The following is a 22,521-nucleotide window of genomic DNA, read 5'->3' as shown; positions in this document are numbered from 1 at the left end:
TCTTAAAAACAGCAACAACAACAAAAACAGCAACAACAACAGCACAAGATATTCTTGCTTCCTCTAGTTCGGCACTGGAACTGGGTGGTGCTGAAAGCCAGAGCTCCCTGAGGGCAGTTTTTGAGCCTGGTGAGAGTCAGCCTGGCTGTTCCAGAGAATGTAAAAGCCGAGACTACCTGCCCCCACCCCCCCTAGTGGACAAAATAAGCAAAACTCATAACCTGGACTCCTAAATTGTCAATGCCTGAGCCTTTGAATGATTCTCGACTATCTAAGGACCCAGAGTCTCTCTGCACCTCAGTTTCTCCCTCTGAAGTTTGAGGGGAACTGATTACTTTATGTGAGGTCCACACTGGCCTCTCAGCTCAGGAAGCAAGAAAAGAGTGCAGATATATTGCCCTGTGGAGAGTGCTAGGTGTGAAGGCAGCAGTTCTGGGTTCTAGGCCCAATGTGTGACCTTGGACAAATCCTTTCCCTCCCTGGGTCTCAGGTTTGTCTTCTGGAACAAAGATGTCCTGGTCACCTTTGCCCATATCAAACACCTCTGGGCATTTTCCCACTTATCCCTCATTTCACGGAAATGAGGGGGAAATGAGGTTCATTTGCTCCATGGCAGAGGGTGAGAGCTGGAATTCAAACTCATCATCCCAGCCAGGCTGCCCTCCTAGATAAAGCTCTCTGACTCCCAGATGGCTTGGGCCAGCCGCGACAGGAAATTAATCAGCCCTCTGGGCGTCCTTGCAGGTTGCTAGGATACTGGGCGTTACCAAGGAGATGCAGACCCTAATGGGAGTCCGCTGGGGCATGGAGCTGCTCACCCTCCCCCATGGCCGGCAGCTACGACTAGACCTGCTGGAAAGGTAAGGCAAGCACCTGCACCCGGGAGCTCGCGGGGAATCCCCCGGACTACCTCGCTGCCCTTTTGCTGTGGCCGGTTGGCCAATCAGAGTCTCTCAGCCCGGCTCCCATGGGTTCCGGCTACGCCCTCTATCCATTGACGAATCGCAACTGCTCGGTACCGAGCTCCAAGCAATCCTAGTTTCGCCAAAGCCTGAGTCCTATCTCCGGAGTCATCTTTTGCACCCTCTTGACCAATCACACTCCGTGAGCCGTGGCCCAGCCCATCAGTTCTGGCTACTCTTCTTTCTTAAAACTGTTCTGCCGCGTGAATTCCACTGATCGATCACAAGCCCCTCAGCCTGGCGCTCCGAAGCCTCCGGCCCCGCCCATGATTTACACTGACCAATCAGAAGCCCTTAGCCTGCTTTCCCTCGCTCTGGCCGCGCCCCCTAATCTCATTGACCCTTTCCAATCTGTCACTTTGGGCTCGGCCCTCCGCCCCTCGGCGCCCAACCACAAGCAGTAACAGGACCCCTCCCCTCTGACCTGGCCCTGGCCGCTGTGACAGGTTCCACACCATGTCCATCATGCTGGCCGTGGACATCCTGGGCTGCACGGGCTCCGCCGAGGAGCGCGCAGCGCTTCTACACAAGACCATCCAGCTGGCGGCTGAACTTCGGGGGACGATGGGCAACATGTTCAGCTTCGCTGCGGTCATGGGCGCCCTGGATATGGCCCAGGTACGGAGGGGTGCATCTCGAGCTGGGCTTCAGGAAGTCGGTATCTGGAGGAGCCCTGGGATACGTTCGAATAGGGAAGAACTTGGTGACTTTTAGGCAGCATCGGTGAAAGGGTTAACTGTTGAGAACTGAGTTCTCTAAGCGGTGACCTGCTCCAAGACCAAGTCTTGCCCCTTCTTGGGGCCTCAGTTTACCCACCTGCAAAACGAGTGAGGAGCATTATATGAGTTTCAAGAATATAAGATGGCTATTAGCGAGCACTTAACATATGCTAGGTGCTACACTCAGTACTTCATAAGCATTGATTCCTCAGAACAATCTTGTGAAGTGCCTTTATTGTCCCATTTTACTTATGGAGAAATTGAGGCACAGCAGTACTTGCCTAAAGTCACACAGTCAGAGACTGAAGAAGTTGGGATTGAAAAGCGGGTCTGTTTCCAAGCCCGAACCTCCTCCACACTCTACACTTGCTCTCCCATGCCTAGTCAGTAGTGACCACAGCTCCCAGCTCTGCTACCTAATTTTGCAATGACCTTGGGCAAGTCATTCCCCTCGCTGAGCCACAGTTCCCTCATCTGTAAAATGAGCTGTTGCAAGGCCTCACGGGAGAATGTGAAGAGCAGCCAGCACTGTCCCTGGTACATGAAAGATGACCATGATAATAACTAGTATCCCACATCCGGGTGTCCACTCAGCAGGGTGGCCTGTGGCCCATGCAGGTCCCTTCCCTGGCTGGGCGCTCACAGTCTGCTCTCCCCAGATTGCCCGGCTGGAGCAGACATGGGTGACCCTTCGGCAGCGACACACAGAGGGTGCCATCCTCTATGAGAAGAAGCTCAAGCCATTTCTTAAGAGCCTCAACGAGGGCAAAGGTACCTCTCCCACCTTGCTGTGTGACCCTTCCCTGTCTGGGCTGGCAAAGACTCTCCCGGTGTGGACGATGACGAGAGCTTGACTGAGCTCTGCCCAGGCTAATCTCTTTGGGCTCCCTTTCTGCACTTGGCAACCTTAAGAGCAGCGGTCAGGACCAGGCTCAGCCCTCGGGGCTGCGCCAAGGCTGCAGCAGGGTCAGCTGGAGGGGCTAGTCTTGGGAGTCGGGAGCCCTGGGACCTCAGGCAGATCCACCCGCTGCCTTACCTGTTGGCCGGGAGCGCTGCGGGTGGTGGGGCCTCCAAAGTCTCTAAGCGGTTGCCTTCCTCCCTGCAGAAGGCCCGCCGCTGAGCAACACCACGTTTCCCCATGTGCTGCCGCTCATCACTCTGCTGGAGTGTGACTCGGCCCCGGCAGAGGGCCCTGAGCCCTGGGGCAGCACGGAGCACGGCGTGGAGGTGGTGCTGGCCCACCTGGAGGCTGCCCGCACGGTGGCCCACCACGGAGGCCTGTATCACACCAACGCAGAGGTCAAGCTGCAGGGTGAGTCATAGGTCGCATCTGGGGGGTGACACGGTCACTGGTCACCCTGTCCGGGTCTCCCTCCACCGGATTGGCTCTCCCCTTTCCTCCAAACCTCCATTCGCATTTCTCTATTCCTCTGTCCGGCCCCGCTCCCTGACTCCTTTTCCTTATCCCTGTTTTTCACTTTCTTATCAGTTCAACTGTTCGTGAAGGCACCGGGTGGGGGTGGAGGAACACAGAGATGATTCAAAGAGCACCCTAGCTGTGTATCTTTTCTTTGAGCCTCTGTTTTCTCACCTGTGAAGTGGACTTCCTAACAGGATTACTTTACAAGTTTGTTTACAAAGCGCTCGGCCTGGGGCTGAGACACACCTGCGTGGTCCTCAAGGTGCTCCCAGTCTAGGCGAAAGGGAGAGCTCCCTCGTTAAAGAAGTGGAGAGAGAGTGGCTTCAAGCAATCCAGCTTTTACTGCTTTAGGCATTATTTAAGTCATAAAAGTTCACTGTAGGCAAATTGCAAATTCAGCTGAGCAAAAAGAAAACACCAAATCACCCACAATCACCCAGAAGCACGTGGTGAGAACATCCTGGTGTTTGTTTTCCTTTTTCTTTTTTTTTAGAGAGAACAGAATTTTTCTTACAAAAATTTACTTGCAAAATGTGTATGTTTCTTAGAAAGAGTTTTGGAACTTAGAGAAAAAAACAAAAAAAAAAGAAAAGAAAAATCTCTCTAAATTGACATTCATATTTTTATCTTCAGTAATTTAAATATTAGATGTTGCAAACGTGGTCATGTTCATTGACAAACCTTGTTGGATTCCTGGTGGAGCTGGGGGGTAAGGCCCTTAGGGACAGGGCCCTGAGGGATGTGTGGGCTTTCGGCAGGACCCCCAGCCTTCCCAGCTGGAGGGTCGTGCCCTGACCCTTGTGCTCTGCCTTGCAGGGTTCCAGGCCCGGCCAGAGCTCCTGGAGGTGTTCAGCACCGAATTCCAGATGCGCCTCCTCTGGGGCAGCCAGGGTGCCAGCAGCAACCAGGCCCGGCGCTATGAGAAGTTCGACAAGGTCCTCACTGCCCTGTCCCACAAACTAGAACCTTCTGTCCGCTCCAGCGAGCTGTGACCCCCGCGGACCCCTCCCCTCTGCAGCTGCGGGCAGCAACAGGGACAGAGGGGCACAGACCTCTCCCCAGAGCACCCCAGAGACACTGTGATCAGCCCGAAACTATTCTGGGCCCAAACCAGGATCTCCCGTGCACCTCCAGGGACCTGCATGGACCCTGGGCTCCACCCCACCTGCTACGTGCCCACCAAGTCTCCCTTCAGGAAGAACCAGAGCCCTGTTCCTCCCTCCAGCTTCTGCTTCTCTCCTGCCTGCTGAGGTGCCCTGTGTTCGAGCCATGGGAGGGTCCTCACACCTCACTCTTCTCCGGGCATCTGCCCGCAATGGACACCAAGGCCTCCATCCAGTTGTAAATATGTCTGTCTGTTCTGTAAATAGATGTACAGAAGCCATGTTCTTTCTTTCATATAATAAACTTTTATGACTCTTTCTTCTGTCTCTCAGGGGGCCCTGGTGGAAGGAAGTGTCTTTTCGCTTAGGTGAAAGGTGGAAAAATTCAACGGTAAATACTTTTTTAGCACCTGGCACATTCCAGATTCTACCAGGAGCCAGAGTTACAGCCCATACTGAAACCTAGTCCCAGTCCGGGGGGGCTCACAGACCAATGGGGGAAAGAACCAGCTAATTCCAACCAGGGGGAGAAATCCTGGCTAGCCCCTACTCCCATACCATTTCCTGCTTTGGGAGGCTCAGCAAAGGTTCCCACAAACGCACAACCAAGCATTCTTGGAGTGGAAAGGGTTGTTGAAATTTAGGATTCCAACTCTCCCCTGGAAAACAGAACTGGAGGGAGAAGGAACTCTCCCGGGGTCACAGCAACAGAATCTGGGTGTCCTGACCTGGAGTTCTTTTCTTTTCTCAACAGAGGGAACTACTTATTTCTTTTCAGGGCCCCAGAAAGGTGTGTGTGTGTGTGTGTGTGTGTGTGTGTGTGTGTGTGTGTGTAGGGTGGGTGGGTCAGGGAATCTCTAAGAAGGGCCATGAAAGCAGTTGTGTGTGTGTGTGTGTGTGTGTGTGTGTGTGTGTGTGTGTGTGTGTCAGGGAATCTCTAAGAAGGGCCATGAAAGCAGGTGTCTTAATTCCATGGGGAGGGGAGGTAGGCAATGTGGATCAACACAATTCCCATCCAGGCTGGAGGCCTGGAGAGCCTGTTCACTGAATATGAAACGTCTCGGGTCCTTTGCCTTCTGAATCCTTTGACAGAGAGGCTGGATAACCCAGTGCATCAGATCTTTGCAGCAGCTCGACTTGGGTTCAGTTCTATTATTTACTAGCTGGGTGGCCTTGGACCGAGGCTTAACCCCTTGGATCCCAATTTCCTCCTCAATAAAATAAGGACAAAAACAAAATCGATTCCCTAGGATTGATGTTAAAGCACTTAGGGCAGAGTAGCTGCTAGGTAGGGGACTGTCATTTTTCATACATACTGGATTGCCAATAATCATTTATTGATTACTTCCCGACTCAAAACACTTTATGTGTTTGTACCTCATTGAAACATCATCGTTTCTCTGTAGGGCAGATACAGTTACATTAAGACATATAAGGCTCCTAACACTAATGGCACCTAGTAGGTGCTCACCAAAAGCTATATTACTGAGAGCTCTTGTCATATTAAAAAAAAAGAGCATGGAAAAGGAGCTTTGCAAGGTTTAAGGTGCCGCACAAGTTTTTGCTACAATTGTTACGTCACCCTTTGTGGTCATAATCTTTTATTCTTTCGGCGCTATTATGGTCTCCTAGTTACCGTGGCCATGGAAACGCGGCCCGCCGTCCCGGATTGGGATGGTTCGCGGGCTCCCCCTACAGGCTATCTTCCTGTCCTGCTGCTGGATGACGGCTCGGGCCTTTCCGTGGGGAGCCGGGAGTTGTAGGCTACGGAAGGCGGCTGCCGCCGAGAAAGGCACGCCGGGAATTGTGGTCCTAGGGAGGGGCGGTTGGCCCAGACCCGGCTCCCGCCACACCCGCATGGCGGCTGCGACTCGCGGCTGCCGGCCCTGGGGCTCGCTCCTCGGGTTGCTGGGGCTGGTCTCGGCTGCGGCCGCCACCTGGGACCTGACTTCGCTGCATTGCCACTTCGGCACCTTCTGCGAATGTGACTTCCAGCCCGACTTTCAAGGTGAGGAGCCGCAGGAGCCCGGAGCGCAGGGGCCGGCGGACCGGGGAGCCCTCGGACTTTGGGGTTGCGCCCGGGCCAGACCTGGAGGGTAGAACCGGGGCGCGGGACCCGCAGACTTCCGGGTGGCCCGGGCCGGAAGTGGGCCGGGCGTTGAGGGACTGAGAGCCTGGAGCATCGAACTTGGGGCGAGGGTTTGGGGAAGCCTGTTTGGGGTCGAGGCAGAGCTCTGTCAGGATGGAGAGAGGCATTTGACAGCAGAGCCTTGGGGGGTTGGGCCTCCACAGTGGACTGGCCATCAGGGAAGAAGCCTGCCTTGAGCATAGGCCGGAGTCTTGGGCCAAACCTGTTGACAGCTCGCAGCCACTTAGAGCTGAGCGCAATGCAGAGGGCCAGCTGGTGGGAGCGCTGCCGAGCGGAGTCAGGTCTGAGGGTGGCTGCCGAAACCGCAACCCGAGTCCTCAAAGGCCCTACTCCCTTTCCAAAGACAGTTTGTAAAAGCGTCCGAGACACAGGGATCCCTAGACCAGGTTCCAGACATGACACCTCCCCACCCCCTTCGGTGACAAGCGTGTGTCTTCATCTCAGATACTGTCCTTCTTGTGGCCCTAGGTCTGGAGTGTGACCTGGCCCAGCACCTGGCCGGCCAGCACTTGGCCAGGGCATTGGTGGTGAAGGCACTGAAGGCCTTTGTGCAGGACCCAGCCCCTACCAAGCCACTGGTCCTCTCCCTGCATGGCTGGACAGGCACCGGCAAGTCCTACGTCAGCTCCCTGCTGGCACACTACCTCTTCCGGGGTGGCCTCCGCAGCCCCCATGTACACCACTTTTCCCCCGTCATCCACTTCCCCCACGCCAGCCACATGGAGCGCTACAAGGTAGGCTGGTGGCATCCTGGACCACCATTCACCTGCATGTTGGGGTGCCAGACCGTAGGGAGTGAATGAGTCCTGAGTCCAGAGAAGGGGGGGGAGTCACTCGCTCCAGGCCACACAGCCAGTTGGAGCCCCAGCTCTCAGGACCCATCGTGAAGAGAGCTTGAGATGGACAAGGGACACGGGATTGTATAGTTGCAGGTATTCTGTATGGAGCACTTACCTTTGCCAGTCTGCGTTACCTTCTTTCGATAAAGCATGGTCCCAATTTGAGCCTTGGAGTAAGCATTCAGTAAATAGTAGCTCTTACTACTATCGTTGTCGATTGCAGGGTCCTTTCCAGGCTGGTCTGTTTCAGCTGTCAACATTATTGAGAAGGTTCAGGGAGCAGAAAGGAACCTTCCTCTTTTATGGAAGTAGGAAGTATCAGAGAAGGAGTTCTGAACAGGCAGATGTGAGGCCTGGGATTGAGTCTCTCTCTGCTTGCTGACTTGCTGTGTGTGTGAGCTTGAACAAGTCTCTGACCCCTCCAGGCCACAGTTTTGCCACCAGCCCCATGAAAGGATTAGTTAGTTCTCTCTGGGAGACCATACGTGCCTGGGAAGGAGATAGTTCTTCCCTTGGGAAGAAGTCTGAGGTGAGAGGAGTACCTCCAGGTGCCTTCAAAGTCCTGCCTCTCCCCTGCAGAAGGATCTTAAGAGCTGGGTCCAGGGGAACCTCACAGCCTGCAGCCGCTCCCTCTTCCTCTTTGACGAGATGGACAAGCTGGACCCAGGTCTGATGGAGGTCCTGCGACCTTTCCTGGGCTCCTCCTGGGTTGTGTTCGGGACCAACTATCGCAAAGCCATCTTCATGTTCATCAGGTAGGCCCACCTTTGCAGCAGCATGGTGCGGGGACATTTGTCCAAGGCCTCAGCTATCCAGTCTCGGCCTGTGGTCCCACACCAGAATACCTTTCCCCCTGAGCCCAGTTGGGCTTTCCCAAAGCCCCTCACACTCTGGCTGTGACGCCGTTCTTTAAATTTTGACATTCTCAAAGCCCATTCTGGGTTCAGTCTTTGGGATCCTCACTGTTTCTTTGTGGAAGCCCGGCTAGGCTAAGAGTTTTCCCTCCTTTGTGGCCAGGACGACACAGACCCGAGAAAAATAGGACTAGGATTCTAGTCCCATCTCTAAGAGTTCTAGCTGTGTTTCCTTGGGCAAATCACTTCACCTCTCTGAACTCCCATTTCCTCTTCCGCACAGCAGGGCCAATATTAATGCCCCACTGTCCTCCTAGGGGCTGGGGGAGGGAAGGTCAGTTAGGGGACCCAAAAGTGTTTTGTAAACTTTAAAGTGCACGCACATATAGGTGAATTTCCAGGCGTCATGGTTGTAGACACGGGCTCTGGAGAGGGGCAGTGGTTCCTATGGTATGTTTGCAGTGGGTTTGGCTCCTGCCGGTACTGAGCTGGGTGCCCAGGCTCAGGTCGTGTTAAGCGGCACATGGGAAGCAAGGGCCAAATCCCGCCCCCCACGGTCTGAGCCGTGGCCCGCATCCCCCATGGTTTCAGCAACACTGGTGGCGAGCAGATCAACCAGGTGGCCCTGGAGGCGTGGCGCAGCCGCCGGGACCGTGAGGAGATCCGCCTGCAGGAGCTGGAGCCCGTCATCTCCCAGGCTTTGCTGGACAACCCGCACCGTGAGTTCAGCTTGGGACCCCCCACCCACCCAGGGTAACTTCAGCAGGCCGAGGCTGCACACCCACATCTGCTGGGCTGGGCCAGGTTCTCCCAGGGTCTGACGTGCGGCCCACTGACCCGGTACTTCTCAGCCCAGGCTTTGGCGCTCCTGGCTGTCATACGACCTCCCTGAGCCAACGCAGATGCTTCTCGCATGTCCCCTTCCTGCAGATGGCTTCTGGCGCTCAGGCATCATAGAAGAACATCTCCTAGATGTCGTGGTGCCCTTCCTACCACTGCAGCGGCACCACGTGCGGCACTGCGTGCTCAACGAGCTGGCCCACCTGGGCCTGGAGCCAAGAGAGGAGGTCGTCCAGGCTGTGCTGGACAGCACCACCTTCTTCCCCGAGGAAGAGCAGCTCTTCTCCTCCAACGGCTGCAAGACTGTGGCCTCCAGAATTGCCTTCTTCCTCTGACTCTCTGGATGGTGTCCTTGCCCTCCTCTCCCTGGCCAGGCTGTGCAGGAAAGCCCTGGGGCCTCTGCAGTAGGCACCCTTTTCCCAAGCCTCTTTGGAGAGTGAGACACAGAACCCAAAGTGAAGATGAGGAGGCATGCTGGCTAGGCCATGAAGACAGAGGGCCCTGGCCTCTTCACTGGCCTGAGGGCCTCTTGGCCTTTGCTTCCTTCCCTAGAGAAACCACTGGTGACCCCAGGACTTCAGTGAGCCTTGACCTTGACCTCCAGCCTAAGCCTTCTTAAAATGTGAATTATAACTCAGGGACTGTGGCTCGTGGTTGCTCTCTCCCTCTTCGGTCTGTGATTCTTGGCCCTTTGCTCTGGCATCATCCTCTCAATCATTCATTCCACACCCCGTGTCCCTGTCCTGTAAACCCAGGTGGAGACTTCTCAGTCTTCATGAACAGAGGGACTCAAGCTGCCACTTGGGCCTGGTTTTTAAAGTTTTTAATTTTATAAAAGAAGAGATACAATAAACTTAGCCATGGGACCAGAGGAATGTTGGCTCAGGTATCTAATTGCTCTGGAAGGAGGCTATTTTGCTGGGTGCCAGTGAATGTGTGTGGGGGTTAGAATCTCTCCATACCTAGCAAGACGTGAGGGGGCTGAATGGCCCCTTCAGGGAGCAGTGTAACTGCTGGGCCAACCTTTATTTTTCTGGGGTTCTGGCTCAGGCCCTAGGTAGTCGGGGGCTTTCTGAGATTTGGGCTCAATACCCAGGTGACCTTGGTTTTGCTGGAACCTGGGCTTGTGTCCTGCCTCCAGCTCTCGGCAGTCATGGTCTTGCTGGACCTTTGGCATTGGTCCTGAGTGGCCTCAGTGTTGCTGGGGCTCCAACTTGGATCATAGAAATCCTTGGTCTTGCTAGAACTTCGGATCAGTCCCCCACTCCGGCCGTGGGTGGCAGCCTTACTGGGTCCCCAGCTCTGGCCATGGGCAGCCTTGATCTTTCTAAGCCTCTGCCTTGGGCCCTGAGTGGCCTTGGTCTTGTTAGGCTTTTGTCTTGAGCCTTGGGTGGCCTACGTCTGGCTGGGCCTTCGGCTCTGGCCCTGGGTAACCTCTGTCTTGCTGGAACTCCGGCTCTGACCCTGGGCAGCCTCTGTCTGGCTGGGCCTCCGGCTCTGGCCCTGGGCGGCCTCCGTCTGGCTGGGCCCCAGGCTCTGGCTCTGGGTGGCTTTGGTCCTGCTGGGGCTCCGGCTCTGGCCCTGGGCGGCCTCCGTCTTGCCGGGCCTCCGGCTCTGGCCCTGGGTGGCTTTGGTCCTGCTGGGGCTCTGGCTCTGGCCCTGGGTGGCCTCCGTCTTACTGGGCCTCTGGCTCTGGCCCTGGGCGGCTTTGGTCCTGCTGGGCCTCCGGCTCTGGCCCTGGGCAGCCTCCGTCTTACTGGGCCTCCGGCTCTGGCCCTGGGCGGCCTCCGTCTTGCTGGGCCTCCGGCTCTGGCCCTGGGCGGCCTCCGTCTTGCCGGGCCTCCGGCTCTGGCCCTGGGTGGCTTTGGTCCTGCTGGGGCTCTGGCTCTGGCTCTGGCCCTGGGCGGCCTCCGTCTTGCTGGGCCTCTGGCTCTGGCCCTGAGTGGCCTCCGTCTCGCTGGGCCTCCGGCTCTGGCCCTGGGCGGCTTTGGTCCTGCTGGGGCTCTGGCTGTGGCCCAGGGTGGCCTCCGTCTTACTGGGCCTCCGGCTCTGGCCCTGGGTGGCCTCCGTCTTGCTGGGCCTCCGACTCTGGCCCTGGGCGGCCTCTGTCTTGCTGGGCCTCCGGCTCTGGCCCTGGGCGGCTTTGGTCCTGCTGGGGCTCCGGCTCTGGCCCTGGGCAGCTTCTATCTTGCTGGGCCTCCGGCTTTGGCCCTGGGTGGCTTTGGTCCTGCTGGGGCTCCGGCTCTGGCCCTGGGCAGCTTCCGTCTTGCTGGGCCTCCGGCTTTGGCCCTGGGTAGCTTTGGTCCTGCTGGGGCTCTGGCTCTGGCCCTGGGCAGCCTTGGTTTTTCTGGGGCTGTGGCTCAAGCTTAGGTCTTCTCTGTTGTTCTCCAACAGGTCTGAGGATTGAGTCTTCAGCAGTGAGGAGCCGGAGGATGTCACAGCAGTGGCTGAGGTGCTTTTGTATTCCTGGCAGATAGTGGACGTCTCTGTCTCTGAGGTGGACATGGTCCTGACTGGGAAGGATGTGCCAAGAGCATCTCTTAGGCTGCCCTTCCCAGACAGCTCCAGGAAAAGGAGGTGTAGGCCTCACCCTTGCCTTTATCCCAGAGGCCTTGCATGGCCAAGGGGAAGATCTGCCCAGCGCTCCTCAGCAACCTGAGCCCTGCAGGTGGGCCAGGGCTGTGGGATAAGTGGGAGTCACTGAGGGCTCACCATGCACCCTTCAAAGTGAGGATTATTCCTCCTACTTTATAATCACAGAGCTATAAGTAGCAGAGCCCAAATGCACATGCAGGCCAAGGAGTCTCTGACCCCTGACCTTTGCCTGCTCTGCTGCTTTGGCTTACTCAGGCCTGGCAGGATCACTGGGGACTTACAGCCCAAGATGGAGCCTGAAGAGGTCTGCTCAAGGTAGCTGTCGGACAGGGACCTCACCCTGCTGGGTGCAGGCTCCCGCTTCTCCTCCTAGGGCAGAAGACAGGTGGGGCAGTTGCAGGCCATGGGAGGCCCTGGGCAGGTGGCTCAGCTCTGGAAGGAAGGCCAGCAGCTTAGAGCTCCTCAGGGGGCCCCAGCTGGGGCTGGGCGGCAGGTGGAGAGGTGAAGACTGGACAGAAAGGGGAGTGATCAGACTAGATTGGCAGGGCACTGTGAGAAATTTCGGCAGTCTTCAAGAGACTGCTTGGGCCTCAGGTCTGCCTTCTGCAAAATGCAAATTCGTTTCAGTATGGGATAGTCCTCTGTCAACTGTAAAGTGCCGTACCCCGGGGCATGGCTAGTGAGGAACTGAGCTTTTTATGCTTTCCATTCTATCCCATTTTGTCCTCCTACATATCTGGGAGGGAACTACCGCTTTTACCATTTCATGGACCAGAAACCAAGGCTCCAGGAGCCTAAGCAGCCTGCCCACGACACTCAGCTAAGAAGCAGAGGAACAGAGCTTGAATCCAGGCCTGCGGGACTCCACAGCCGGGCTCTTGGCTGCCAGCCGCCTCTGGCCCACTCACGCCTGCCGACAGTACGGGATGTGTGGAAGCGGGGAGGGGGCAGGCAGAGCCCTAGCAACCAGCAGGCGCCAGCTCCACATCTCCCTGAGGGAGGGAGCTCACAATGACCCGGGGTGGGGGGCACGAGTTTTGTATTTTTGTGTTCTAGTGTGAGCTAGAGACTGTAGCGCTAGCCTTTTCCATTTACGGCCAGGGATGCTGGTCTTCCATCTACTTCATTTTCATAGCCTCCTTTGAACACAAAGGTACTTGCTGTCCGTCAGCAGCTGAGCAGACAGATCGTGGGCCTTTCCCAGGACGGAATTCTTGACCAGCGATGAGAACAAGCAGTCAACTTAGATGCATCTCACAAACAAGCTTAGTGAAGGGAGTCCGAGACAAGCAGGCACACCGTACTTGTCCACTGATGCGAAGACATGCACGTTCAGTTGTGATGTTAGGGATCAGGACAGCCTTGGGGGTGCACTGGGCTAAGGGAGGGGCCCAGCAGGGGGCACGAGGGGGCTTTGGGGGAGCTGGGAGTGTGTTCTTTCGATAGGTAATGGCGTCACAGGTGTGCTCCGTTTGTGAAGATTCATCAGCTCACTCACCGTTGATTTGTGTACTTTTCTATATTTATGTGACATTCAATAAAAAGTTCTTAGAGATGGATTTAAGAATTAAGAAAATCCAGGCACAAATGCCCAGTGCACACAGAATTTATGAAGGTGAGTGTGGCAAGGTGTGGGGAGGCTTCTCTGTGAGGGGCCCACATCTTCGTGCCCTTCCTCAGGGGTGCCCCTTATTGATACCATCCCCAACTCAGCAGAAGGACCCCAGCCCAAGTCACACAGTGGAGCGGTGGGCAGAACCAGGCCTGGATGCCAGCCTCTAGCCAGTCTGCCGTCCTCAGCCCCGGCTCCAGCTACGCTCCACCCCAGACCTCAAGGGCCATAGGCCCCAGCCTGTGTCCCACTTACCTTTTCCTCCTCCTGGAGGGCCTCAGCTTTGTCTGGACCTGCTGGTTCTTCCTTGGGGGTCTGGGGAGGGGCCTGGAGCTCTTCAGAGATCCCAAACAAAGGCTGCCACTGGAAGTGCAAGGCCCGCGCCTTCTGGCGCGCTCGTTCCCGCTCCCTGAGCTGCCTGCCAAGCCATGGCCACAGAGTGCTGGGTAAGCCCCTCTGACTTGGCCCACCATCCCCGGGGTCTAGAGAGTGGCCCGAGGAGGCAGCGGGGACAGGAGGAGCCTTGATGCCCAGCCATTTCCCACTCCGGGCCCGGGGCCCCCACTTGAGGAACTTGCCCCACAATGCCTTGAGGGATGCCAGCCTGCAGGCTGCTCTCCAACACCTGATCCAACTGCAGCCTGGCCAGGTGGGCCACCCGGCTGCAGAGCACCTCCTCCACCGGCATGCCCGGGAAGAGGCTGGCCATCAGCGGGAGCAGCTGCCAGGAGAGAGCCAGGTGTGGGCCAGGGCAGGGGCCAGACGACGTGGTGCCACCCTGCCCTTGCACAGCCCTTCTCAGCGCTGACGTGGGGAGGGTTTACAAATTGCTGATTTTAAGGGCCAGATCTCCTTGCCCCAGGAACTGGGAGAAGCCTGCGAGGAGGCCCACCGGGAGAGGGCGCCCTGACACAGCCAACTGTGGGTGCCTGCGCCAGCTCAGCGGGGTCTGACTGCTAAGCTAAGCGTATACCCTGGGGCAAGTGTACTGACTTCTCTGAGCCCTACCCTCCTCACCTGCAAATTGGGGGGGGGTGGTGGTGGTGATAATGTTAGCTGTCTAGTGGGGTGCTGAAGAGGGGTAAATGGCAATGCTGGCTGAAGTGGCTGGAACAGTCCCTGCCATAGTGTAAGTGCCTGGCATCGACAGCTGTTTAGTTTTGCTAGGAAATCAGGCTTCTTTTAGGAACAGGGAGTATCTTTAGGCAATGGCAGGTATTGACTCTGGAGTCTGTCCCCTACCCCTCGCACCCTGGCCCAGCAGGAACCTACCTTGGGTTGCTTGGGGTTGAGAAGCAGGACGGTAGCAACATCCAGGCGGGCCCCTAGAATGTTCTGCAGGAGCTGCCGGCTCCTGGCACGGTGCAGGTAGTACGCGGCCTTCTGGGGGTTGTGCCGGATGGCCATCGAGAAGTGGCTCTCCGCCTTATTGAACTGCCTGCAGGACACAGTGGGCCACAGGCTGCAGTGCGCTGGGCCCCGGGGAGGGACATGGCGGCTCCCGGGCCCCCCCTGGGGAGTTTGGGGGAAATCAGGCTGACCTCTGCTCCCCCACCTCCACCATATGCCCCCCTGCGCTGCTCTTCTACCAGCTACACTCTTAATGGCCCCAACACTTAAATGCTAGTGTAAGACCCCAATAACAGTGAATGTTTTTAATATCCTGGAGGAAGGAGGGCCTTTCACAAGAATCTCACAAACCCAGCAGCTAAAAATGAGAAAATTAATTTGACTATGATTAAATCCCAAATTACTGAATAGCCAAACCACCACAAAGGAAAGCAACAAATAGGGGAAATACATTTTCCCAGAGAAGGCAGATAATAAGCTAAGTTTCCCAGCCTACAAAGACCTCCTGTAACAACAACAACAAAAAGCTTTAATGAGCAATTTATTATTTTCTTTTAAATCTTACTTATTTAAGTAGGCTCTACGCCCAACGTAGGGCTCGAACTCACAGCCCCAAGATCAAGAGCCACATGCTCTACTGACTGAGCCAGCCAGGCGCCCCTTCATGAGCGATTTAACACCAAAAGGGGCAAAAGGTTTGGGCCAGCCATAATGACCAACATGCACGAAAAAGATGCTGGATTGCACTAGCACGTTAAACAGCAACGTAAATCAACTGTGGGGGAGCGCTGTTTTCTCCACTAGATTAGCAGAACTGAAAACAGTCCTAACACCCCCCACAGTGGAGGTCTGGGGAAACGAAGACTCTCCATTCCTGGAGGAAGTTTATAGTGGCTCACTGTTTGTGGAGAACAATTGGATATTATTTTTTTAAAGATTTTATTTATTTGATAGAGAGGCAGCCAGCAAGAGAGGGAACAGAAGCAGGGGGAGTGGGAGAGGAAGAAGCAGGCTCCCAGCAGAGGAGCCTGATGTGGGACTCGATCCCAGGACTCTGGGATCACTCCCTAGGCCGAAGGCAGATGCTTAACGACTGAGCCACCCAGGCGCCCCTGGATATTATTATGTTTTAAAATGTTAAATGTCCACAACCTTCAACAACAGTTTAGCTCCCAGCAATCTAACTACAGCACTACTAGTATAATGCGTGAAAATGTATGTCTCGCATGCTCATTACAATAAAAAACAAAAAACAATCCAATTAGTCATCAGTAGAGAGTTGTCTAAAGAAATGAATTGTGGTACTTCCATAGAATGGAATACTGTGCAAATAATAAGAGAATGAGGTAGTCCTATATGTAATGACGTTGGAAGTAAAAAACCAAGTCAGAAAACAGTTTGGCGTGACTTTACTTTTGTAAAATGATAATTGTTAATATATGTATAGGAAAAATCTGGAGGGATCTTTACCAAACCTATGGGGGGACTAGTGTCGGGAGACAGGTATTAGAAGGAACGTTCACGTTCTGAATTATACATTACCAAACACTTCAGTTTTTTTTACAAAAAGCTCAATTACCATAGCAATATTCAGAAAAAAGTGAAGAATTTTTCACGAACACTTGAAAACTAAAACGGTTATTTAGGAGACACACCTGGGAGAGCACTGGATCTTGACCCAGGGGTTCCAGCAGGTGGCTCTGTGCCAGCCCCACCCCACCCCCTGCACCTCCCTCCACAGCCCAGGACCGCCCGCAGCTCGCACCTGCTCCTCTGCTCGCAGAAGCCCATCTTCTCCTGCAGCAGGCCCATGCGCAGGTTGGCACCCTCGTCCTGCGGGCTCAGCGCCAGCGCCTGCTGGTAGTCCGCCTCCGCAAAGGTCAGGTTGCCCAGCTGGAAGAAGCAATCTGGGGCCCCGGGACGGACGCAGGGCTGAGCAGGCCCCCAACCCCAGTGCCCAGGAGCCCCAGCCCAGCCTGCTCCACCCCCCCTCCAGGGGATCCTGAGACTGGTGGCTGTGAACTCCCGAACTCCCACTCCCGTGGGCTGTGCAGGGCGCCTGCCAAGCTTTTCCGTGCCTCAGGGCACCTTTTCCCAGCCGCCTGATTCTGAGCACTTTGAAGAGACTGTAGCCAGTTTGTCTAAGGCAGGATGTGTCCCCAGGGCCCTGAAGCTCTTTCCCTCCCCGCTCCCTCCCTCTGTCAGGGGGCTCAAGCGCCCAGCCCAGGGCTTAGGGGGGCGAGGGGCCGCCCCCACTCACCGCCCCGGTTGATGTAGAGGCCCTTCTCCTGCTGCTCGTCCTTGAGGGCCTTGTTGAGCAGCAGCACGGCCTCCTGGTAGGCGCCCTGCAGGTAGCAGTGCACGGCGAAGTCGTTGTAGGTCAGCAGCAGCTGCCGTTGAGCCTGCCGCACCGTGCCCTCCTGGCTCTCGCTCAGCATGTCCAGCGCCTTCAGGAAGTCCTCCACGGCGGCGTCAAACTCCTGGAGCCGGCGGTGCACGGTACCCCTGTGTGGGAGGGACATGAAGGCCAAGGCACCCCCCCACTGGTGCTGGTGGCTCGAAGGCCCTCCCTTCATGCGCTACTTTGGGTGTGGGGCTGGCTCTGGATCACTACTCGGAGAGCCTGCTGGTCACAGGGAGTTTTGCTCTACCCAAAAATAGCTTCCAGCTTTCTTTCTAGGAAGTAGGTGCGTGAGTGCCAACCTCTATGCTAAGGCCTGTTTGTACCTGGGACAGATGTTTTACCCCAGTTTATATGAGAAAACCTAGACTCAAGCAAGTTAAATGGCCCCAAATCACATAATAAGCCCTGGGGGAGGGGTAGATTCAAATCCAAGCCTTGTCCACTGAGCTAGGCTGAGCCTCCCAGCGGGAATGCTCAGCAGGCCTGGGCGTCCGGGATTCCCAGGTGAACAAGGGTGGCTGCCTGCCCCTCCTCCAAGGGCAATAACAGTTAAGACCTCTCCCTGGCTTTGACTCTAATGGGGAGTAGGGAAAGATTATTAGAGGCTACTTGGGGAAACTGAGGCCTGGGGAGGATTGAGGCCTCTTCTGAGACCAAGCAGCAGGACCCAAGATGGGTACCCCCACAACAGAGTACCGGAAGAGGAAGAGGCTAGGGTCCAGAGGGTTGTTCTCGATGGCACAGTTGATGCACTGCAGAGCATGCTGTAGCTTGCCCTGCACGGCTAGGATCCCAGCATCCTGACGCGCCTGCTGGGCTTGGTCCACCATCGTCTGGAGCAGCGCCTTGGCCTGTGGGTGCTTGGGATCCAACAGCAAGGCGCTGTGCAGGTCTCGATAGCAAAGGCTGGGCTGCAGGGGGCCAGGGATGGCATCAGGGCAGCCAGCTAAGCTGCTGCTGGACAGGCACACCTCCAGACCATGCCACCCACCCTCGATGTCCCTGCATTGCTGTGCCACCTTTTTTTTCCTCATGAAAGCAGCAGGGAGCATTATGGGATAATCCCATCCCAGGCCCCATCCCCGCCGGTCCCTTTCCAGATGCAACACCCTACTGTAGCAGATGGCTCCTCCGTGGAGGACTTCAAAGCTCACTCAAGGTGGGGGGAGGGTGTGTCCTCCTGACTGTGACTGTCACATCCTCCCTATGCTCCCATGCACATGCCCTCCCCAACTCCCCTGACCTCTAAGCCCAAGACAACTCTGAGGACAGATGCAGGCCTGGGCAGGAGCAGAAAACATCCCCAGGCAAATACCTTCCACTGGGAGAGCAAGTCTGTCAGTCAGTCAACAAACAGTTTTAACAAGCATCCTGTGTCCTGTAGGGTAGTGGGTTGGACGGTGAGCAAACAGTGTGGACAGCAGTTGCAAGTGGAAGTCAGGAGGGGGAAGATGGCAGAGGCTCGGGACAGGGCTTTGGAGTAGGTGGGCTTGGGTTCAAGGGCGGCACCACGGAGAACTGGCTGTGTGACCTTGAGCAAGTCACCCAGGCCCTCTGGACCCATTTCCTCATCTGTGAAGAGGACAATGGGTTGTAGCTACTCAAATGATTACCTCAAGGATACCTTCAAGGTCAGCATGAGTCAAGGGCTTAGAACGTGCCTACCTATTACAGGGGCTGAGGTGGCAGGAGGGGCCAAACTCCCACAGCCAACAATTACCAATAATTACTAGTCTCCTGTCTTGGAAGGAGAATCTCTCGCTGACTCACTGCGGGGCCCAGAAGCCCAGCCCCCAGCACAGGGAGGCTCAGGTTTCCAGCTACCCCAGGATGGACCACCTGGTGACTGAGATGAGCCCGTCTATCCCTTCTCCCCCCTGAGTCTCCTAGGCCAAGCCCGAGCACCAGGCATTGTTGTGGATCCCTCCCTTTCCCTCCTGCCCTTCCCCAACCGTCTCTGCTCCTGACTTCCAAAGGACTGTGGGACTGGCCCCTTTCTGGCCACCCTCACGGCCACCCTCCCTTCCACCCTCCCGTCCAGGTGGATGGCACCCAGGCTCCCAGCCTCCAGATTTGCTCCTCTAGCCCAGACTCCTCCTGGCAGCCACAAGAGCTTTCTGAAGCTCCCTGCCCCAGGGAGCACCCTTTTGAGGCTCCTGCTGCCCCCAGGAAGAAGTCATGGGCCTCCTCGGTTCACAAAACCCTGCCTGATGCCCTCTCATACCTGCAGTCCCTCCTCTCTTGTGACCCCAAGTCTCCCTTGCTCCCAAGCTATTGCCTGTACTATCTGGCTCCAAGCCCAGACAGTGAGGCAAATAAGGAGAGACAGGAAAGGAGGAGGAAGGGCCACCTTATCTAACAGATCCTTGGGTGCCCCCACACTGTGCTGCTTCCCACATTTGTGAAATCATTCTCTGTGCAATCTGTTCAAGGACGTCTCCCTTGGGCTCTAACTTCCCTGAGGGCGGGGATGGCACAGGTTTCTCACCTGGTGGCTCCTGGGGGCTGACATAGGCCTGGCACAGAGCTAGATACGAGTGATAGCTGGACAACTATGCCGAGTGGTCAGCGAATGTCCCTACCACATGGGCAGCCTAATGGCCTCCCCTAATCTCAGGGTATGCTGGGGGCACCCACACAGGGGGAGGGCCACCCCCACCCCACCCACCCCACCTCCCCCACCTTCTGGAAGAAGTTGTAGAGTCTGGCTCGGAGGATGAAGACATCGGCATTGGTCGTGCCAAGCTTCACCTCCTTGGTGACGAGCGAGAGGCAGTCCTGATGCTGTTCGAGGGCCAGGAGACAGGCCATGCTGAGGACAGAGGGCAAAGACACTCTGTCTGCCAGGCAAGAGGGGCAGGAAGGGGCTGAAGGGAGAATGCAGCAGTGCACTGGGCACTCACCATCGGTAACGGAAGCTGGCTTTCTCCGGCTGGAGCGCAGAGGCTTGCAAGAAGACTTTCAGGGCTTCCCGGAAGGCACGTTGCTCAAACAGGCACTGGCCCTGGGGATGCAGGGGGCAGTCCCTTCTGCTTGTGACTCTGGCCCAGCAGCATCCACTAGCTACAGGGAGCACCCACTGGGGCAGGAGGTGAGAGAGACAAGAGCCAGGGACACAGCCCTTTAGATCTGGGAGAAACTTTAGGGGACAGAGACAGAGATGGAGAGAAATGGAGAGAAGGTGACAGAGATGGAGAGAGATACAGAGCGAGGGAGTGACAGAATTATACAGTTGGCAAAAGAGAGCAATACAGAAACAGGAACAGAGAGAAACAGAGAATCTTGGACTTTGTTGGTATTTTGTAGTTTGATATTTTTTATTTTGAATTGTAATTGGGGGGACACTATTACCTTTTTAGTGCTTAGAGCCTCTAGATGCCAGGTTTGTGTGGTCCGGTACAGTAGCCACTCGCTTCATGTGGCTATGCAAATTTAAATTAATTAAATAAAATTTAAAATTCAGTTCCTCACTCACACTTACTCTATTTCAAGGGCTCAGCAGCTCCATGTGGCCAATGGCTACCAGATTGGACAGTGCAGAGTAGACCACTGTCATCACTGCAGAAAGTTCTATTGGGCAATGCTGCAAAACTTTATCCAGCCCTGGTTTTAAACCAACTCTGGAGGTGGGAGAGGTCATGAGAGGGGCAGCAGGCACAGACGCAGACACAGGGACAAGAAGGGCCCTAGAGAGACAGAGCTGGTCCCAGCAGCAAGGAAAACCCCCCACAGCTAGAGGGAGAGCCAACAGGCTTGGATGTGAGGTGGGCGCAGTGGGCGGGCTTGCAAGCAGCCCCGGGCACCTGCAGGTAAAGGACCAAGGTAAGCCGCTCCAGGTACTTGGTGTTTTCTGGCTGGAAGGAGTAGGCCCTTCGCAGGTTCTGGGCGGCCGAAGAGAAGTCACAGAGTTGGATGTAGGCCTCAGCTCGTAAAGCGTAGAAGTCTACCTGAGGAAGAGGGGACCCAGGCTGCTGTCCCCTCTCCACCGTCTGCTGAGGCCTGATGCTCAATAACCAGAAGGGACTTGGTGGCCCCGAGAGGAGGAGCCAGGCAGCCAAAGTGACAGTGAGGGCAAAGTGTCAGCAACCGCCCATACCCACCCCCTCACCAGCTGGGAGTCCAGGTGGAGGGCACGGGAAAAGAACAATACCGCCATCTCCCAGTCCTCTTTCTCCAAGCACTGCAGGCCTTGGTGGTAGCTGTGGAGGCAGGGGGGCACAGGCAGAGGGGCTGGCCCTGCCTTTGACCAGCCCAGGGCATACAGCTGTGGCCGTGGGAGTGGGTTGGGAGGAGGGGGGACGTGAGCGGAGAGACAGGGTGGGGTCAGTAGACAGAGACCCAGGGAGAGGAGCCTGGTATTCTTGGAGCTCATCCCCGCCAGCAGCCTTTCATCTGCTGAAGTGGAAGAGCCCTATTATACGGTTGAGTTCACTGAAGGCCAGAGAGGGAGACTAACTGACCCAAGTCTGTAGGGCACACCACTGGGTGTGCAGGATAGGAACCTGGGACCGTGGGACAAGGTAGTCACTCACTACTCCCTGACTTTGAGGGGCACTGTTAATCCCGTGACCTTCGGTTTTACATCATCCAAGTTCTGGAACACCTGGCTGCTCCCAAAGATGCGCTGTAGGGTTCCCTTTGGGACTGGAAACACCCATGGCTTTGGGATGGGCTGTGATGGAGCCGGGTCAAGCTCCAGAGTATCCTAGAACCAAGGGACAGCAAGCTGGGGCAAGCCTCAGAGATGACCCCTGACCCTCTTACACGCTCTCCTCAGGTGTTTTACAGGATGGATGAGGGCTGGAAATGAGGCTGGTAGGAGGCACAATTTGGGTTTTGGTGGCACTCCCAGTCCCATTTCCTTTAGGGATGTTCCAACTTCACTCTCTCCAGTCCTGCCTCTCTCCCTCTCCTATGTCAAGGTCAGGGGCCAGAGTTCTTACACTCACACTGCACTCTGCTCTCCTTCTGGTCCTCCTCAGCTCCACCTCTTAGTTCCGGAACTCCCAAAACACCCCAAAACTCTAACGTCTCCAGCTCAGGCCCTACCCCAAGCTGCAGGCCCAGGAGGTCCCACAGCCCTTTGCATATCCTGTGGGACCCTCATGACTAGCAGGGCAAATTGAACACCTCACCTGACTTCTGCCCCAGGCGTTCCCACATTGGTGAGTCCACCTTCTCAGGCAGTCACCTGTGTCCTATCAGTCCTCGTGTCCTGTCTGTCCCACTTCCTGAAGATCTCTTAGTTCCCTTCTCTTCTCCGGCCAACTCTGACCTCCCCAACCGCTCACACGTCTCAAGCCCTCACTTTTCTGCACTGCGGCCAGGGACTTCCTGAATCGCACAACTTATCCTGCCTCTCCTGTACTTTTTAAAAACCTTTCCTGCGAACTCAGCCTCGGCCTCTTCTCTCCTGACCCTCTCCCGCACCTCTCTGGAGTTTGTCATGAATTCCCTTCCGGGAGGACCTCTGCAGGCCCGCTGCCGAAGTTGCCAGGAGCCATCTCCAAGACGCCCATAGGCTCCGCCCCCTCAGGCCACGCCTCCGGGATCCAAGGGTTGTTAAGAGCCGGAAGGAGGTTAGCAAATTTATCAGCCGGGGAGGCTGAGGCTACGTCAGGCAGAGGACTTGCCAGGTTTCCGCAGCGAGGCAGGGCCACAGCAGGGGCCAGAA

At 56.0% G+C, this 22,521-nt stretch overlaps 3 protein-coding genes across 7 annotated transcripts in view; 2 read left to right on the top strand and 1 right to left on the bottom strand.

The window, feature by feature from the left end:
• Positions 1 to 4,522, top strand: part of SH2D3C (SH2 domain containing 3C) — a 28,930-nt gene extending 24,408 nt beyond the window's left edge. For all 3 annotated transcript variants that reach the window (XM_026514019.4, XM_026514020.4, XM_057313771.1), the window contains 5 exons: positions 745 to 860; positions 1,409 to 1,580; positions 2,341 to 2,452; positions 2,787 to 2,993; positions 3,918 to 4,522. In XM_026514019.4, coding sequence (XP_026369804.2) covers positions 745 to 860; positions 1,409 to 1,580; positions 2,341 to 2,452; positions 2,787 to 2,993; positions 3,918 to 4,093 — 783 coding nt within the window. In that variant the 3' untranslated portion in view covers positions 4,094 to 4,522. The remainder of the gene's footprint in view (positions 1 to 744; positions 861 to 1,408; positions 1,581 to 2,340; positions 2,453 to 2,786; positions 2,994 to 3,917) is intronic.
• Positions 4,523 to 6,008: 1,486 nt separating this feature from the next.
• TOR2A (torsin family 2 member A) lies at positions 6,009 to 9,761 on the top strand. 3 transcript variants are annotated; one of them, XM_026514014.4, is made up of 5 exons: positions 6,009 to 6,212; positions 6,822 to 7,087; positions 7,772 to 7,947; positions 8,638 to 8,765; positions 8,903 to 9,761. In XM_026514014.4, the coding sequence occupies exons 1-5, from the start codon at positions 6,062 to 6,064 to the stop codon at positions 9,001 to 9,003; spliced, it is 822 nt and encodes a 273-aa protein (XP_026369799.1). In that variant the 5' UTR covers positions 6,009 to 6,061; the 3' UTR covers positions 9,004 to 9,761. The 3 variants fall into 3 exon arrangements, with proteins under 3 accessions (XP_026369799.1, XP_026369798.1, XP_044245557.1); XM_026514013.4 differs by having other exon boundaries at positions 6,010 to 6,212; positions 8,977 to 9,761; XM_044389622.3 differs by lacking the exon at positions 6,822 to 7,087 and having other exon boundaries at positions 6,124 to 6,212; positions 8,977 to 9,761.
• On the bottom strand, positions 9,667 to 22,295 carry TTC16 (tetratricopeptide repeat domain 16). Its single transcript, XM_057313770.1, is given in 14 exon segments — positions 9,667 to 11,399; positions 11,763 to 11,850; positions 13,349 to 13,507; positions 13,668 to 13,814; positions 14,366 to 14,531; positions 16,209 to 16,350; positions 16,704 to 16,948; positions 17,544 to 17,758; positions 19,530 to 19,659; positions 19,751 to 19,851; positions 20,651 to 20,794; positions 20,956 to 21,046; positions 21,380 to 21,552; positions 22,278 to 22,295. Coding segments are annotated over 14 exon segments (3,279 nt in total). The 3' UTR covers positions 9,667 to 9,939.
• Between the last annotated feature and the right edge of the window lie 226 nt (positions 22,296 to 22,521).

This window comes from Ursus arctos, unplaced genomic scaffold, assembly GCF_023065955.2.
Source record: "Ursus arctos isolate Adak ecotype North America unplaced genomic scaffold, UrsArc2.0 scaffold_18, whole genome shotgun sequence".
Lineage (NCBI taxonomy): Eukaryota > Metazoa > Chordata > Mammalia > Carnivora > Ursidae > Ursus > Ursus arctos.
This window is presented reverse-complemented; position numbering and strand designations above follow the sequence as displayed.